Here is an 18,811-nt window from a genome sequence, read left to right on the forward strand (position 1 = left end):
TGGACAGATAAGTGTCCTTTTGTTGAAAGTCATCAGCTACAGTATTTGGAGCTGCTGACTTTTAATTTTTCTCAAAAAGGCTGAAGAACCTCTTTAAATTGGCCATGCATGGCTTGAATTTCAGCTACCTAATGCTGAATTGACCGAAACTCAAGCTGTATATGGCTCTGTTGGCTTTACCTGGCTCAATAAAAATCAACTGAAAAATCGAAGGAGCTGGGTGCTTGCTTGTTTGGTGTTGGCTAAGTGATAACTGCACCCTATGAGATGCAGCCACTGTACGATTATCCAGACAGACGTGTACTTTAAGGCTGCTTAAATACAATATCCAGCGGGGGAGATACCTCCATCCACGCTGTTTAGCTCGGATGAAGAAATTAAGTAACAAGAGCAAAAAAAACGTGTATGGCTTGCCTTAGTTTCACCATCCTAAAGCCTGGTATAAACTGTAAATTTTTTTTTTCATTCAACTCAGCGGGCTGAATGTTAAAAACCCGACAGATCACCGTACCAACACACTCAACATTACTGCAGCAATCTCCCCCTTTGTGCCTTTGTGTTCTGACAGGAGGACTGCCCCCTCCCCACATTAATTAGCACTTGCAGCCATTAGCTGGTTTCCAAGCATGTCCCTTTGATAAAAGCCGGTGCACACCCAGGCTTAGGTTCCAGGAAGTAAGTAAATAAGAGATAGTTGTATTACTTTAAAGAGGAGCTCCAGTCTTCCCCCAAAAAATGAAAAGTCAGCAGCTACAAATACTGTAGCCGTTGACTTTTAATATATAGACACTTACTTGTCCAGGGATCCAGCGTTGTCCTCACCCAAACCAATTCTTCAATGGGCTTTGGGTCAAGGTGCCAGCATCTTAACTAAGGGAAACCTTGTGGCTTCACAGCTGGCTTCTCACTGCACATGCCTGAGCCGCGTTTCACTTTGTGAATGGTCCTTCAGTCTTCTGGGACCTGTGATGTGTCACAGAAGGCTGCGGGCAAAGGGGGGTGTTAAACTTCCGCATGGTGATCCAGACAGTAGTGGGAGCGGGTACCTGTCAAAACCAGGTACCCCCCCCCCCCCCCCCCAAAAAAAAAAAAAAAAAAAATGACTATGCAGCAATTGTGGCGGGGGGGGGTTGGGGGGGAGCAAAGCAAGCAGACCTTCCCCTCTGTGATGAAGTTCCACTTTAATGTCCTACATTTCCTATGCTCTAATTCTTTTCAAAATTGCCCAACCTAATACGTAGCATCTCTAAAATAATAAATGTCAGCCAAGGATGCATACGGTACACAGACCTTTACTTTACTTAGCTGTCTAGTCCTTTATATGTCTGTTATTTTCTCCTATAAACATACTCCAATCATACTATCATCATGCATGCTGTGTTAACATTTAGGACTGAAAATTGTTCTCTACATTATAGTCAACAATGACTAATAAAACCAATAAAATCTTTGTACATTAAAAAAAAAAAATACAATTAACACAACTGTAGATTTTAACCAGCAAAGAAATTACAAACTAATAAAAAAACAGTATTGTTATCGATTACAGGACAAAGACAGAGGAGAAAATTAGATTCTCACTTTAAGAAAAAATGAAATTTAAGAACAAACGTAGAAGACGCAATTTACTCGCCTACTTCATCCTAGCTGAGTAAAAATGTGATACAAGGGACAACATTTTTGTAAAACAAGGTTTTCATAATCAGAAAGACACATAAGATTTAAGACTTGTGTGGACCTTTCATGTTTAGAAAACTTCATTCCAGATCATTACATGCTGCTGTTCTGTAAATTCTGAGACAGACCAGTGCAGTCGTTTCCTCCTTCCAGGGTACCGAGAGGGAGGGTCTTCCTCTAGTCACATTAACAGAGTTTTTTGTAAGTAGTGTACAGAACATCCCCATTGTTCAAAGAAAACATTTACATTTCTTGCCAGTTTTAGAAAATTATAGCTGATGGTTGATTGAAACAGGACAGTATATTTAAATTAAATAGGTAATTAAATACTGTATGTAATACGTGGAGTTTTTTTGTTGTTTTTGCTTTAGGCAGATCTGAGATTATTGCTACAGACTTTTCCACCCATAAAAAGGTGATTACAGCTATTATTTGATGTATTACAAGATTTGTCATTTGTATAATGCAACATTTTGAACATCATTGCGGCTTCACGCCAGCATGCGTTCTTTGATGTTTAATAAGACTGGCTCTCTGGGAATAGGATTTTCCGCAATCCACACATGAAAACAGTGGCAACCCGGTATGTGTCCTCTGGTGCTCGGTGAGATAGACTCTCCGGGTAAAACATCTCCCACATTCTGGACATGAATATGGCTTCTCCCCGGTGTGAGTTCTCTGATGTCCAATTAGATTGGCTCTTTGGGTGAAACACCTCCCACATTCAGAACACTTAAATGGTTTCTCTCCCGTGTGAATCCTCTTATGGTTAATGTAAGCTGAAATAAGAGAAAAACCTTTCCCGCATTCAGAACACGAATACGGCTTCTCCCCTGTGTGAGTCCGCTGATGCTCAGTAAGACTAGCTCTCCTGGAAAAACATTTCCCACATTCTGCACATGAGAACGGTGACACCCCGGTGTGAGTTCTTTGATGTACGAGTAGGTTGGCTCTCCGGGTAAAATATTTCCCGCATTCCATACATGAGAAGGGCGACACTGCGGGATGAGTCCTCTGGTGTGTAATAAGATGGGACCTCTGGGTAAAACATTTGCCACATTTAGAACAGGAAAACTGAGTCACCCCAGTATGAGTACGCTGATGGAGAACAAGACTGGTTTTGCGGGTAAAACACTTTCCACATTCTGAACAAGAAAATGGAGACACTCCAGTGTGAGTCCTCTCGTGTTCGGTAAGGCTGACTCTGCGAGTAAAACATCTCCCACACTCTGAACACGAGAATGGCTTCTCCCCCGTGTGTGTTCTCTGATGCGATGCAAGATTGCCTATCTGGGTAAAACACTTCCCACACTCAGAACATGAGAAAGGCTTCTCAGGGTTGTGGATCCGTTCGTGAATGGCAAGAGTTGACTTTTGTTTAAAACATTTCCCGCACTCAGAACATGGATACGGTCTGTCGTCTGTGTGAGTTCTTTCATGTTCAAAAAGAGAGGATTTCCAAGAAAAGCACTTTCCGCATACAGAGCAAGAATATTGATCCTCTGCTGTACGATTTCTCTGGTTTGGTGTAACTTCTGTTCCCTGGGCAAAAAAACCCCCATATACGGAAAACGGCAACTTCCCACTCCTTCTACGAGCTTTACGGCAGGCGAGGGGTGTAGAGGGTTCTGAAGAAGTAGTAGGAGGTGATGGATGGAGATCTGGGGTGGTGGAGCTTTCCTCTGAAGAATCAGATGTAATACCCTCATCTTCCATTTCACCATCTGTGAAGATAATACAATTATTCCCATTGCATTGTTCATCTGGAGGAAATCAAAGAAACTAGATAGGAAGGAAGGGTTAAAGGGAAAATACCATTTATTTATGCAGGCAGACCATGGCTGTTGGAAGGAGGGGAGAGCAGGGTGCTGTACAATATCAAAGCACCCTGCCTCAGTACACATGTAATAAGAAAAAGCAACACTCAAACCAGAGTCCCAATAAGTTCTGATAGGGAGTTGAGAAATCAGTGCTCAGGCTCCGAGTGTCTTCCAATCACCCATACAAAATGCAAGCCGACAATCTGAAATACCCAAGTCTACGAGTCTATTTGGCCAGGTGGCCTTAGTCATAGCAGCTTACACCTTTTAGCCAGGTGGTCTTAGTCACAGCCAATAGGCTATGACAAAGGCCACCTGGCCGAAACGCATAAGTGTTTTATCCTGTTATATTGTAGCAAATAAAGACTCTCCTATTTTCATTTGCACCCTGCCTCTGCACTCCTCTCTGATACAAACAGTGGGCTGGCTCTTGAGAGGGGATATGCAAATATCAAAATGTCTTGATGGGTGGTGTGACAGACCCAACCGGGACAGGATCTTTTGGAGGGGACTGCAGTATAGCCTCTTGCATACTGACTATGGGCCCTGGCTTTTGAGGGGGCTCTATTCTTTGGGAAGTGTGTGTCTGGGGGACCTTTGGAGTGGTTTGACTTTGGATTCAGGTCCATGTCTCACCGAAACACACACACTCTGGGAACCTAGGACATTGATACAGGTTTGGGACCTCTGTGCCCAAACCAGCAATGACTGCTTCACCCCCACCCCCCCTCCTAGACGACTCAGAATAGATGTTAAAATAATCAGCTCAAAACAACCTAATACTGGTGTCTAATCTGATGTGTAATCTGTTTATTAAGGTGTCATTCTCTCATTGTATAATTTCCCACTGTGTGCCTCCTAGGTGCCCCCATTATTAATTGAGTGACCTACTGTTTCTGTCTGTCTGCTAATCCCCTTGGAGATGTGACTAGCATTATGTCAACTTCACCTGGTTAACAAACCATTGTGGGATGTTCATGTGTTTATGTTAGATGTTCATTAGATGTACTGATGATTCAATTGCTGTTTACAGTTTGCATTGTTTAGAATAATGTGATCAAGCTCTTACTCGATTTTGTGTGGTGTATATTCTGTGCGAGTTTACAATAATGTTGGTTTCCGGTTTGCACCTAAGCTAATGTCGTCTAGTTTTTGGGTGAAATTCTCAGCTATAATAGCTGGTATCTGGTTCAAGAGTGGAGGAAACTGTATCTTGGCAGAGGCACCCATGCCTGTCACAGGTGGATAACTGTCTAAAATAAAGGGCATTCCCAGGCAAGCTGAATCTGCATGCACATTGCCCTAAGTAAACCCCACATGTGATGCTGAGCCTCCATAAACTGAAATTCATTAAATGAAGCGGGGGTAAGGTTAATCAGGCTGCTCCAGCCTAGAAAATCGGTAGCTCTATCTGACCTGCAGCAGTTTCTAATGTGTAATGTGAGAAGCACACAGTGTGCAGTGAAAACAGAAAGTAATTTCAGTACAGGAGAGGAGTCTGTACAACTGGAGTTCCGTTTTAATTGATATATAAATATATATTTGTAAACTGACCACAAACCATTATAGTTTGGCACCCTTTTGTGCAGTAGCAGGCGCTCGACTTGTCTGGTGATCTGCCAGAGAATGAGATTCTAGCCCTGCGCTTCTTTATAGCTTTCAGGGATGCAAAGCCTCTGCTATGGTTTATTCATTTTACTCAATTATAGAGTGGAACATTTTCTAGAGTTTACAGACTGTACAGAGAACACGGATCCACAAGGAAGCTCTCAATCTAATGTCCCTAGACCAGCGGTCTCCAAACTATGGCTTTTGGGCCACATGCAGACCTTTGCTTGCCTTTATCTGGCCCTTGGGGCACTATTCAATCCACGCACACATTTAAGAAACTGGCTGTTCAGTGATGCTGGGTGCTGTAATGACCATAGGTTGGAAACCGTGGATAATCAAAGTGAAGAAAATGTCATCAGCACACCAAGGAATCCTTGAAAGGGTCCAAAGCTTTATTCCGTGGTCACATGATAAATATACAGGAACATTTTGGAGCCACGCAGGGCCTCTTCGTCAGTTGCCTGACGAAGGGGCTGCCTGGCTCCGAAACTCTGCTGTATATTTATAATTTGACCACGGAATAAAGCTTTGGACCCTTTCAAGGAATCCTTGGTGTGCTGATGACATTTTCTTTACTTTGACTATTCCATCCACTGAGACCAAAAATGGGGCATAATTCCTTTCGCCGACACCAACAATAGAACACTATTCCTCCCACTGACACTATCAACATGGGAACAATTAAGCTCATTGACACCAATGAGGCACAATTCCTTCCACTGACACCAATAATGGGGCACAATTCCTTCCATTGACACCAACAAAGGGGCACAATTTTTTCCATTGACACCAACAATGAGGCATTAGTCCTCCCACTGACACCAAAGATACAACATTGTTTACTCCCACAGGACACCAGGACAATGGCCCTAGTTGTGTCTGAAGGACAGTAAACTGGCCCTTTGTTTGAGACCACTGCTCTAGACCTTTCATGCTCATAGTACAGCTAATTTTCAGAAAGACCTCAATTAGCCTACAAGATTGTTAAAGGCTGAACCAGGCAAAGTGGAATGCACAAAGCATATTAGATTTTTGGTATTAGATCATAAGAAGTGGGGAATGGCTATTGCTTGGTCCAACAATATTAGAGTAGCATGGTCAGATTTTCAGTTCTGCACCAATTGGTCTTGTTGGTGTATCCTTGAAAGATGCTGCTCCAAGCAAAACATATGATCATAGAAATCTCTGACTGGAGTAATACAATTTGCCATCTTTATATCAAATTTTCTACTGTAACCAAATATAATTTGCCACTTTATATGCATGAATATACTGGGTATTAGTCTTTTTTCTCACCTGTGCCAATCTCTACAAGAACTTCATCCTCTTCAATCTTGACCTGTCTTATTTTTTCCTCCTCTACTTTGATGTCTCCTTGAGTCTCTGTGATGTCTCCGGGTTCTGTGAATAAAATTGAGAGTGAAGCCCCCTGTACTGAGATGTATGAGAGACCCCAGAGAGTGTGTGTGGGGGGAGACTGGTCACGTCTCTTGGCTGGTAACACACAATGACATGATGTGAGGAGGAGAGCCGGAGTCTAATAGAGGCTGATGGCTCCTGACTCCCCCACTGGGCACAAATTAGGCAGATTTACTAAAATCTGTTGTACACAGAATCTAGTGCAGCTGGGCATAGTAACCAATCAGCATCTAGATTTTATTGTCAAAGTTTAATTGGACAAGCTGAAGTTAGAAGCTGATTGGTCACCATGCACAGCTGCACCAGATTCTGTGTGCACCAGTTTTAGTAAATCAACTCCATACCGTCTCCCCATTACTGTCTACTGAGTTTAAGTTTTTTTTTTTTTTTAATTTTGTGGTATTTAGTGCTCAGTACTCACCTGTGCTGATCTCTACAGGAATTTCCTCTTCTTTGACTATTACATGTAATTCTTCCTCCTCCTCAGCTTTCACGTCTCTCTGAGTAGCTCTGGCATCTGCAGGGTCTGTGAATAAAAATAAGAGTTAAGCCCCCTGTACTGAGACATACACTATCCACTTGCCGATCAGTCGCATACCTGGTACGTCACCAGTCTTCAAGTGGTCATACCATAATGATGCATGCAGCTGCAGGCATCTTCCCGGTACCGTTTTTTAAGTTATAGCAATCGGAGCGGCTAACTAGCTGCTGGTTTGCTATTACAAGCAGCGGGAGGGGACGTCCACCACTTCCCACTGCCTTCTGTTGCTTGCTCTGGCTCTCTGGTCCCACCAAGAGACCCGAGCAACCAACCGGCGCATCAGCCAGCAGGACAGACAGCTGAACATAGCCGGGTAGCCGCTATGGTAACTCGGAAGTGATGACCTGACATCACTTTTGGTTTACTTCAGATGTAAACGGCGCCATTTTTAAAAACTCAAAAGCATTCAAGGACACAGATCTTGTTTTGAATGCTTTTAAGTGCTTTTAAGTGCAAAGGAGTGATTTGGGGTCCTAATGAGCCAAGATCCCTCCATAAAGAGTACCTGTCACATGCCTGTTTACATTTCTTGTAGCAGCAATAAAAGTGATGAAAAAAAAAATAAAGAGCCTTTACCCCCTCCATGCTGGTACGCAAAGGCAAACGCACATGTCAGCGCTGCACGTGCGCACACAGCGATTGTCCAACACGTGAGGTATCATTGCGAACGTCAGATCATGGGCACAAATTCCAGCACCAGATCTCCTCTTTAACGCTAAAGTGGTAACCTGTAAAGGCTTTTAAAGCACTGACTATGGATAGTACAATTTGTCATTTGTCACCATTGCACGGGTGTGCGCAATTTTTGACATGTTTGCGATTGTTTTGTTAAGTGTAACATCTTCTTTTATATTTTGCAAAAATTGGGTTATGTATTGTGTTTTTTTGCATTAAAATTCAAAAAAGTGTATTTTTTTCCCATAAAATACGTGTTTGAAAAAACGCTGTGCAAATATCGTGTGACAAAAATTGCAAAACCCACCAATTTATTCTCTAGAGCCTCTGCTTTAAAATAGGCATATAATGTTTGGGGGTTCTAAGTAAGTTTCTAGCAAAAAAATCTGATTGTGGCATGTGAACAAAAAGTGCCATAAAAAGCCTGGTCCTTAAAGCGAAGTTCCACCCTGAAAACTATTTTCACATTTTCCCAGTCCTTTATTAATAATAAAAGACATTTGCAGTGAAATTTTTTTTAAACTTACCAGAAGTGCCCTGTTGCTAGGTGGTTGCTCCTAATCTGCCACTTCTGGATCCGCATCACTTCCTCCCTCACCTGTGCTCCTGGGAAATGTTAATCATAATTTCCCAGGAGTCAGTGGGCAGGACTTTGTGCAAAAATCATGTTATTTCCCGACAGGAAATGATGTGATTTAAGGCGGATCTATCTATGTTGCCATAACAATGAAGCAGGACCTACCTCCATCGCTGCCTGTTGCTATGGCAACTTGCTAAACAATCTGCGATACGGCCGCCGCAGCATCGTGCATGCGATCGAGAGGTGCACGCTGGTTACCCAGCATGCATCTCTCAATCGGTTATCCAGGAAGAGGTTGAGATTGGACTTCTTATGCCCACACTCATCATGGCACCGGCCAGAAGAGGATCATCTAAATCGTAAGAATAAAAAATATATATATATGATTACTATCCACTAGCAAATATACATATAGTTTATGTGTGTTACTGCAGTGTGTGGGGATTCCTGGAAAAAAAAATGTTTGTGGCCAGAACTCCGCTTTAAGCTTGTGGACACCTGGCTGTTACCCCTATATTAGCATGTTGGACATCCACTTTCAAAACAATTGGCATTAAATTTGGACTTGACCCTCTTTTATGGCTATAACAGCCTCCACTCTTCAGGGAAGGCTCTTGCTAAATGTTTTTGTGGGAATTTGTGCCTATTCAGCAAAAGAACACTGATGTTGGATGAGAAGACCTGGCTGGCAATTAAACTGATATCCCAAAAGAGATCAGTAGGGTTGAGGTCAGGACTCTGAAGGCCACTCAAGTTTCTCCACTCCAAACTGGTCAAACCATATCTTTATGGAGCTGGCTTGTACACAGGGGGGCACAGTCATGCTGAAACAGGAAAGGGCCTTCACCAAAATGTTACCGCAAGGCTGGAAGTTTGGAAGGCCACAATTGTGTAAAATGTCTTTGTATGCTGTATCAATAATAGTACCCTGTCTCTGACAGGTATGTGAATTTGTAATAGGCAAAAACATTTATCATGGGAAGGCACAACAAAATTCTAAAGAGTGTCCTAGATATTCTTTTTGAATTCTGCAGACTGTCTCCCCATTACTGTCTACTGACAGAGGAGGGGGGAGAAGAAGAGATTGTTGTAGTGACTGAACAAGGAGAATCTGGGACTCTTCTCTGGATTTAGTGTTTATTACTCACCTGTGCTGATCTCTGGAGGGACTTCCTCCTCTTTACATTGTTCTTCACCCATCATATACGTCTCTACTTCTTCCTCATCACCATCAATCTGATTTACATCCAGTGTAACCTACAAAAGGATAAGAATGATTTGTGTAGAGACAGGGTTAATTATGATAAATGTCCCAAAAAAAAACAAAACAAAGGATTTGTCAAAGACCAAGGAGGGCCAAAACACACCATCAGCATTAAAGTCTATGAGACCTGCAGTGTTCATTCCTGGAGGGGACCAGAAGCCCAGACGGAGCTGAACAAAAACATGCACTATAACAGTAACCAAGGAATCAGTTAACAATTGAGTTGTGGGAAATTAAACATCTAGAAATATGAAAATCTCGCTGTCTGCAGCCAGGTGTTTTCCGCCCTTTGTTCTTCCGGTCTTTGGTCCCGGCATCTTAACTATGAGTAGCCAGTTGAAAGTTTGCGGCTGCCCACTGTGCATAGTGAATGGCCCCACAGTCCTCTGGGACCTGTGACGTGTCCCAGAAGACTGCGGGTAGGGAGGGGGGAGGAGAACGTGCGCTTGGATCACCAAGCCAAAAATAGGAGTGGGTACTTATCAAAACCAGATACCCGCCCCTCCCCCAAAAAAAGAAAGCACCATTTGTTAATGAGGGGGGGGCTTCCTCTTTTAGTTGAAGCTCTGCTTTAAGGTTTTTCACCGTAATGCATTCTATGCATCATGGCAAAAAAACATTCCAGTATCAGTTCTGCCAAATACTTACATGGCTCTTCTTTTGATCCAGAGCTGTGCCTGAAAGCAGCATCTCTGCTCTCTCTCCTCACAGAGGCAATGGCCATTGGCTCCTGCTGCTGTCAATGAAATCCTGAAAGGAGAGGGGGCGTGGCTGAGCTGCACTGTGTGTGTCTCTGGACACACAGAGCCTGGCTTGGAAGTGAGCTTTTACCACCACATTTCACGGTGGGGATGCTGTGCTCAGGGTGATGCGCAGTGTTAGATATTTTATTTTATAAGTTAACCCTGCTTTAAACTTCTCCACAACTTTATCCCTGACCTGTCTGGTGTGTTCCTTGGACTTCATGATGCTATTTGTTCACTAATGTTCTCTAACAAACCTCTGAGGGCTTCACAGAACAGCTGTATTTATACTGAGATTAAATTACACACAGGTGGACTCTATTTACTAATTAGGTGACTTCCGAAGGCAATTGGTTCCACTAGATTTTAGTTAGGGGTATCAGAGTAAAGGGGGCTGAATACAAATGCACGCCACACTTTTCACATATTTATTTGTAAAAAAAATTTGAAAAACATTTATTATTTTCCTTCCACTTCAAACTATGTGCCATTTTGTAATGGTCTATTACATAAAATCCCAATAAAATACATCTACGTTTTTGGTTGTAACGTGACAAAATGTAGAAAATTGCAAGGGCTATGAATTTTTTTTTCAAGGCACTGTACTTGCTGATATAGGAGCATTTAAACATTTTATTATTCTACCTGATCATTGTGATGTTCCTGTGTGGAGTCCCGGGAATACAGAGGACGGGGACATCTCTCTGGGGGATTTCTGTTACTGGATCCATCTGTAGGAAACACACACACTGACTGAATACATTGTTTCTATGTCTTTATATCAGAGGATGTGTGTATCTAGATGGATCCTCAATACTCTTCTCTCCTTTACAAGAAATGAAAGTCTCCTCTTACCCAGTGATGTGAGGGGTGGCTGATTCTCCATCATGACGTCCTTGTAGAGATCCTTGTGTCCTTCTATATACTCCCACTCCTCCATGGAGAAATAGACAGTGACATCCTGACACCTTATAGGAACCTGACACACACAATGATACAGTCACCATCCAGACACATCCCTTGTCTGTTACTGGATAATGTCCCAGAATTCCCACCACCGCTCACCTCTCCTGTCAGCAGTTTATGATAGTGCCACCATCTAAACTAGAACATCAAGTGTATGAAAATCTATGGCCATTAAAATGTGCTTAACCTCTCCAGTCCGGTCTATGTTGTATACAAGAGTGATGTCATGTGACCTCCCAGAATCCTCCTCACCTCTCCAGTCAGGTCTGTGTTTTATTAACCCTTTCATGACTAAGCCTATTTCTAACATTTGTTGCTTTCAAGTTAAAACCAGTATTTTTTGCTAGAAAATTACTTAGAACCCCTAAACATTATATATATTTTTTTTAGCAGAGACCCTAGAGAATAAAATGGCGATTGTTGCAAATTTTTTATGTGACATGGTATTTGCGCAGCGGTCTTTCAAACACAATTTTTTGGGAAAAAAGACATTTTCATTAATTTAAAAAAAAAAAAAACAGTAAAGTTAGCCCAATTTTTTTGTATAATGTGAAAGATGATGTTACGCTGAGTAAATAGATACCCAACATGTCACGCTTTAAAATTGTGCACGCTCACAGAATGGCGTCAAACTACGAAATTTAAAAAACTCCATAGGCGACGCTGTAAAAATTTCTACAGGTTACATGTTTAAAGTTACAGAGCAGGTACTGTGCTAGAATTATTGCTCTCGCTCTAACGATCGGGCGATACCTCACGTGTGTGGTTTGAACACCATTTACGACTTACGTATGCTTTCGCTTGTGCGCGCTAGCACGGAGGGGTGGGAATTTTTTTTTTTTTTTATTATTATTTTTTTTACACTTTCTGTTTAAAAAAAATAATAAAAATCTGATCATTGTTATTGCTGTCACAAGGAATGTAAACATCCCTTATGACGGTAATAGGCGGTGACAGGTACTTTTTTATGGAGGGATCTGGGGTCTATAAGACCCCAAATCCCTCCTTTGCACTTAAAAGTATTCAAAACGCCAAAATCTGCGTTTTGGAACACTAGGGTTTTTTTAAATTGGCGCCATTGGCAGCCGAGTAAACCGGAAGTGATGTCATGACATCGCTTCTGGGTTACTAGATAGGAGACCTGATCAAAGCCAATTCAGGCTTCATTCAGGTCTTCGGCCAGCCGGTGGACATGTCGGCTGATCGCTCAGGTCTCCCGATGAGACGAGAGAGCCACAGAAGGCTGCGGGATGTCCCCCTCCTGCTCCTTAGGATAACGGCCGAGCGGCTTTTAGCAGCATCGGTTGTTATCATTAAAAAACCAACTGCTGACTCTAAAAAAACAGTACCAGGATGCAGGCATCACCCCGGTATAACCCCTGCAAGCCGAGAATGCAAATTTACATACGGTCAGTGTTAAGGGGTTAATAGAGATAAATGTCATGTGACCTCCTGGAATCCTCCTCACCTCTCTGGTCAGCTCTGTGTTTTATTAATAGAGATAAGAGTGATTCCATGTGACCTCCCAGAATCCTCCTCACCTCTCCAGTCAGGTCTGTGTCTTATTAATAGAGATAAGAGTGATGTCATGTGACCTCCCAGAATCCTCCTCACCTCTCCGGTCAGGTCTGTGTCTTATTAATAGAGATAAGAGTGATGTCATGTGACCTCCCAGAATCCTCCTCACCTCTCTGGTCAGGTCTGTGTCTTATTAATAGAGATAAGAGTGATGTCATGTGACCTCCCAGAATCCTCCTCACCTCTCCGGTCAGGTCTGTGTCTTATTAATAGAGATAAGAGTGATGTCATGTGACCTCCCAGAATCCTCCTCACCTCTCCGGTCAGGTCTGTGTCTTATTAATAGAGATAAGAGTGATGTCATGTGACCTCCCAGACTCCTCCTCACCTCTCCAGTCAGGTCTCTTTTATTAATAGAGACAAGAGTGATGTCATGTGACCTCCCAGACTCCTCCTCACCTCTCCAGTCAGGTCTCTTTTATTAATAGAGACAAGAGTGATGTCATGGGACCTCTCTGAATCCTCCTCACCTCTTTACTACGTCCTCAGGGTGAGGTAAAATGCCCTCTCAGACATGTGACTTCGCTCCTTCTCCATCCTCGGTCAGGTCATTGATATAGAGGTCTCTCCTTGCAAACTGTCTTCAATTAATCTGTATGAGATTCCCCAAAAAATGCGGAATTAGAAGAAATGATAAAAACAAAGCCTTGTGCACATAGTTGCCTAGGGCTGTACAGTGTAAAAATCAGGTGTATTTCCAAGCCTGGAAGCCAGAATTGCTGTGTACATCCGCCCATAGAAATCAGGATGAGGCTCACATAGGTACCTGCATATACATACAGATGTACAACCTTGGATGCACAACTTGTGATGCAGACTGCACCCAGGGTCATATATCCATGCTCAGGGCCTTGTGCTTTCACAAAGGTCTGGAACCCAGAAGAGCTTTGTTCCAGGCCCTCATCCCTGAACACCCAGGGCCTCAAAGGCCTGTACCACACCATACAGTGTCCAGCTCAGTCCAGGCACAGTCTGCTTTAGACTTGGACAGTCTGCCTGCTGCGGGGCTGGACCCAGTGTCCGCTGTCACCCTAGCAAGACAGAATCACCCCTCCACGTTCTTTTGATGCCTCCCCACTTCATCAGAGCCCTCGTTCACTAATTCTAACAGGTGACCCTGTGCATGTGACCTCCCGCCATGTGACAGCGCTTGTGCCTGAACAGAAAATTAAGACCCCTTTCACATGGAGGCAGTTTTCAGGCATTTTAGCGCTAGAAATAGAGCCTGTAAACTGCCTCCATTCATTGCAATGAGTGCTTTCATACCCGGGCAGTGCGCTTGCGGGACGTTAGAAAAAGTCCTGCAAGCAGCATCTTTGGGGCGTTTTGCGAGCTCTATATACAGCACTCCCAAAACGCCCCTGCCCATTGCAATGAATGGGCAGCCCTTCCGAAGCACCTGAAAAGTGCCAAAAAAAGCCGCAAAAACGAGCTGCGCTTTCCCGCAAAAGCATGGGCGGCCCCAGCGTGAAAGGGCTCTTAACCACTTCCCTCCCGCCGAACGCCAAATGACGTCCTCGGCTTTGAGCGGGGATATCTGAGTGATGCCTGTAGCTACAGACATCATCCATATATCGTTTTTTAGAGCCGGCGAATCTGCGCAGCATAAGAATGATCATAGCGGCTGATCCGCCGCTTGATCCTCCTTGCGAGAGGGGACGCCCCCCCTCCCGCCGATGCTTGTACTGACTCACCGCTACGATCGGTGAGTCGGTCACAGGATCCGCCACCCCCGGATATTTAGCATAGAGATTTCCAGCGGACCAGATGGTCGCCGGAGTCTCTATGATCGTTCGGAGGCCGGGCGCGATTTTATGACGTCATGCTCGGCCTCTGTATTAAAAAAAAACGGCGCTGCTTCGGCTGGGAAACGGTGATCTTTTTTTTTTTTTTTTTTTTTTTTTTGAGTTCAGGCTTCTAAGCCTAGAGGTGAGATGTGGGGTCTTATTGACCCCACATATCTCACTGTAACGAGCACCTGTCATGCTTATTCCTATTACAAGGGATGTTTACAAAAGTGATCAAAAAAATGTTTTAGGGAAAAAAGTGTCAAGCTAAAATAAAAAAAGTAAAATTAACAATAAAAACAAAAATTTTTTAAAGCGCCCCTGTCCCCGTGAGCTCGCACGCAGAAGCGAACGCATACATAAGTCCCGCCCACATATGAAAACGGTGTTCAAACCACACATATCAGGTGTCACCGCGAACATTAGAGTGAGAGCAATAATTTTGGCCCTAGACCTCCTCTGTAACTCAAAACATATAACCAGCAAAAATTTTTAAAGCGTTGGGATTTTTAAATAGCGAAGTTTGGCGCCATTCCACGAGCGTGTGCAATTTTAAAGCGTGACATGTTGGGTATCTATTTACTCGGCGTAACTTCATCTTTCACATTATGCAAAAACATTGGGCTAATTTTCTTGTTTTGTTTTTTTTTTTTTAAAGCCCAAAAAACGCGTTCGAAAAATTGCTGCGCAAATACCATGCTAGATAAAAAGTTGCAATGACCGCCATTGTATTCTCTAGGGTCTCTGCTAAAAAACATATATAATGTTTGGGGGTTCTATGTAATTTTCTAGCAAAAAAATTATGGTTTTTACATGTAGGAGAGAAATGTCAGAATTGGCCTGGTAGGCAAGTAATCTGGACACCGTCACGTGGGATCAGTGATGTCATCTCATGGGTAAGCTCTACTACTGGAGCTTACACAGAGTGTTGCTGCATGTCACCGCCATTGGAAGGCTTTCAGGGGCACACAACATAAAATTATGGCTTGCTTCCATGCCAGGGAAGGTTGGGTGCTGTGTACATGGCTGTATGCGGGTTCACGCCACACATTCCCGTGTACAGACGTGTTAATACAAAGGCAGGCGTGTGTGACTTCCCACCAGTACATACCTGCGTTCATCCATTTATGTCTATGGGCAGCTATATGCAGAACCTGGACTTCCCCGACACAGTATAAAGCCAGAATTTTATGATGTACACCCCTAATGTGCCCTGACTGTCTTATGTACTAATGATTGTCTACTCCATACAACCCACCATGGCTGAACGACGCTCCAAGGTGCCGTGTCTATGACAACCACCATTTACAAGAAGAACAACCATACCCCACCCTGTCATCGTATTTATCTCTATAGAGACCCCAATACACTAGAAAAAACTAATTCCCCCAGAGGAGAGCCTGCTGACCATTGACTATAGAGGACATGTCACCTGACCCACACCATCACATGACTCCCCCCCTTCCCCTCCACACAGAATGCTGGGACCCCCTGTCTGCTCTGATAAGAAGAAGACAATATTACCCCCTCCTCCTTCTCACTGGGCACACATTCTGCAATCTCCCGACTAGATCAGGAATGAGCCTTGGAAACTCCTTCCTCCACCTCTTCCGGGCTACAACAAAATGGCCGCGGCTTCTCCTGCGCTGAGGACATTTCTTGCTCGCACAGATGTGCGCCCTCTAGCGGCGGGCGGAAGACTGGCATTTCTATGGTGAGCGCAGGGTGTTGCTATTTTGTTGTAATGCAGAAGAGCTTATTATGAGAGCAGGCAGGGGAAGTCCCAGTACTTTGTCTGGACTGGATGTAGGGGGGTCATGTGACCTTGTGGGTCATGTTTTTTTTTTTTTTTTTTTTATCATGTTTATTTTATTTATTTCCAATAAATTGTAATGTATTCATTTTTTATGTTTATTATATTCATTTTCAATATAATTTAATATATACTTTATTACATTTATGTTCAATATGATTTTATATATTTATTGTATTACGTTTTACCTGTTTTTCCAATATATTGTTATATTTTTATTTTATTGTGTTCATCATCTTAAGTTTCATTATGATTTAATATAATTATTGTATTACATTTATTTTATTAAATTCCAGTATGATTAAAAATATTATTTTATTATGTTTTTTATATTTATTTTCCATATATTTTAATGTATTTATTTCATTATGTTTATTATATTTATTTTCCATACATTTTATTTACTTTATTATGTTTATTATATTATTTTCAATATAATTTTGTATATTTATTTTATTATATTTTAATTGCATTTTTGTCCCAAAATATTTAAATATACTTATTTCATTATCTTTAATTATATTAATTTTCATCATGATTTTATATGATTATTGTATTATGTTTTTTATATTTATTTTCAATATAATTGTATATATTTATTTTATTATGTTTTAATTGTATTTTTTCCAAAATATTTTAATATTTTTATTATATTATGTTTTTTATATTCATTTTCATTATGATTTAATATGATTATTGTATTATGTTTATTATATTTCTTTTCAATATAATCATATATATTTATTTTATTACATTTTAATTCATTTTCTTTTCAAAATATTTTAATATATTTATTTATTTATTTTTTTTATATTCATTTTCATTATGATTCAATATAATTATTGCATTATGTTTAATATATTTATTTTCAATACATTTTATTATGTTTATTATATTTATTTTCAATATAATGTAATATTTACTCTATGTTTATTATATTTATTTTCAGTATATTTTGTTTTTTTTTTTAAATTATGTTTATTATATAAATTTTCTAAATAATGTATTATTTACTTTGTTATGTTTATTATATTTTTTATAATATAAATGTTTTTTAAATATGTATTTTATTATGTATACTTCCTGGATTCCATCTGCTCTTAGCTCTGGCTGCATGCAGGAGGGTGTGCTTAGCTGAGAAAACCCTTCCTCCACTCCTGAAGATCCCTGGGATCTGGAAACCAGATAGTAACTGAAGAAATGTAAAAAAAAACAAAAAAAAGTTTAAAACTGGTAAATATGATATATTGTCCTATCTACAGTATTTACTAATGCTAGCAGAATAAGAGTTGAAAATAGTAAGTGTTGATTGAGAGACTGAAGTTCCACTTTAATGATTCAGTGCATTCTATGGTGCGTTTGGAGGATCAGCCTGCTGCCTCCAGCCTTGGGTCTTTTAGGGCTCCTGCAGCAGCAAAGATCTTCCTACAACATCTGCTATTCCAGGATCCATGAATGGGCGCAAATCACACTGCAAAGAATCACACGGGATTTGAACCTGGAATGCGGTGTGATTCCTATCTGAATCACATGCAGTTTCCCCCACCGCTGCTGTGTGTGTGTGTGTGTGTGTGTATATAGAAAGGGATTAAAGCGCCATCTTGGGAGCAGTTTAAAAAATGTTAGAACTCACAGTACCTATCAGGTAGGGGTGTTGAAAATAATCATTTAATCAATGCATCGCAATTCAGCCTTACACTGCATCGATACAGAGAACGGCTGAATCGCAATTGCATCAATGACGTCATCCTGGCGCTCCCCTCCTTCGTCCTCCATCTCTCTGTATGTCACCCACAATGGGGAACTCCCGCTGTGTCACAGAGCTTGCATCTGAAATGCCCGGGACGGCCGCTCACCAGTGCCTGGATCACACACAGTGGCCATCTCCCACTGTGTCGCGGAACTTGGATTTCAAAATCCTGCTGCTGTAACAAAGTCCTGCCTCCTAGACCAGCTTCTGTGATAGACAGCACACTGATCCAAAGCTGGAAAATTGAATCAGTGTGCCGTCTATCACTGATGCTGGTCTAGGAGGCGGGACTATGTTACAGCGGGAGATACCCACTGTGTGTGATCCAGGCACTGGTGAGGCTGCATTGATAGGCACAGTGAGACTGCATTGATGGACACAGTGAGTCTGCATTGATGGGCACAGTGAGTCTGCATTGATGGGCACAGTGAGTCTGCATTGATGGGCACAATGAGTCTGCATTGATGGGCACAGTGAGTCTGCATTGATGGACACAGTGAGGCTGCATTGATGGGCTCTGCCTCATTTGATGGGCACAGTGAGGCTGCATTGATGGGCACATTGAGGCTGCATTTGATGGGCACTGC

General features: G+C 42.0%; 2 protein-coding genes across 2 annotated transcripts in view; one reads left to right on the top strand and one right to left on the bottom strand.

Moving 5' to 3' along the window:
• The window catches only part of LOC141106758 (uncharacterized), a 217,646-nt gene that overhangs the window by 164,551 nt on the left and 34,284 nt on the right, over positions 1 to 18,811 (top strand).
• On the bottom strand, positions 1,740 to 16,854 carry LOC141104601 (uncharacterized). Its single transcript, XM_073594234.1, has 8 exons — positions 16,186 to 16,854; positions 13,345 to 13,466; positions 11,186 to 11,309; positions 10,976 to 11,061; positions 9,472 to 9,580; positions 6,949 to 7,053; positions 6,405 to 6,509; positions 1,740 to 3,401 (listed from the first exon to the last, which is right to left on the bottom strand). Exons 3-8 carry the CDS (start codon positions 11,268 to 11,270, stop codon positions 2,158 to 2,160), a joined length of 1,734 nt encoding a protein of 577 aa, XP_073450335.1. The 5' UTR covers positions 11,271 to 11,309; positions 13,345 to 13,466; positions 16,186 to 16,854; the 3' UTR covers positions 1,740 to 2,157.

Source organism: Aquarana catesbeiana, linkage group LG08, assembly GCF_042186555.1.
Source record: "Aquarana catesbeiana isolate 2022-GZ linkage group LG08, ASM4218655v1, whole genome shotgun sequence".
NCBI lineage: Eukaryota > Metazoa > Chordata > Amphibia > Anura > Ranidae > Aquarana > Aquarana catesbeiana.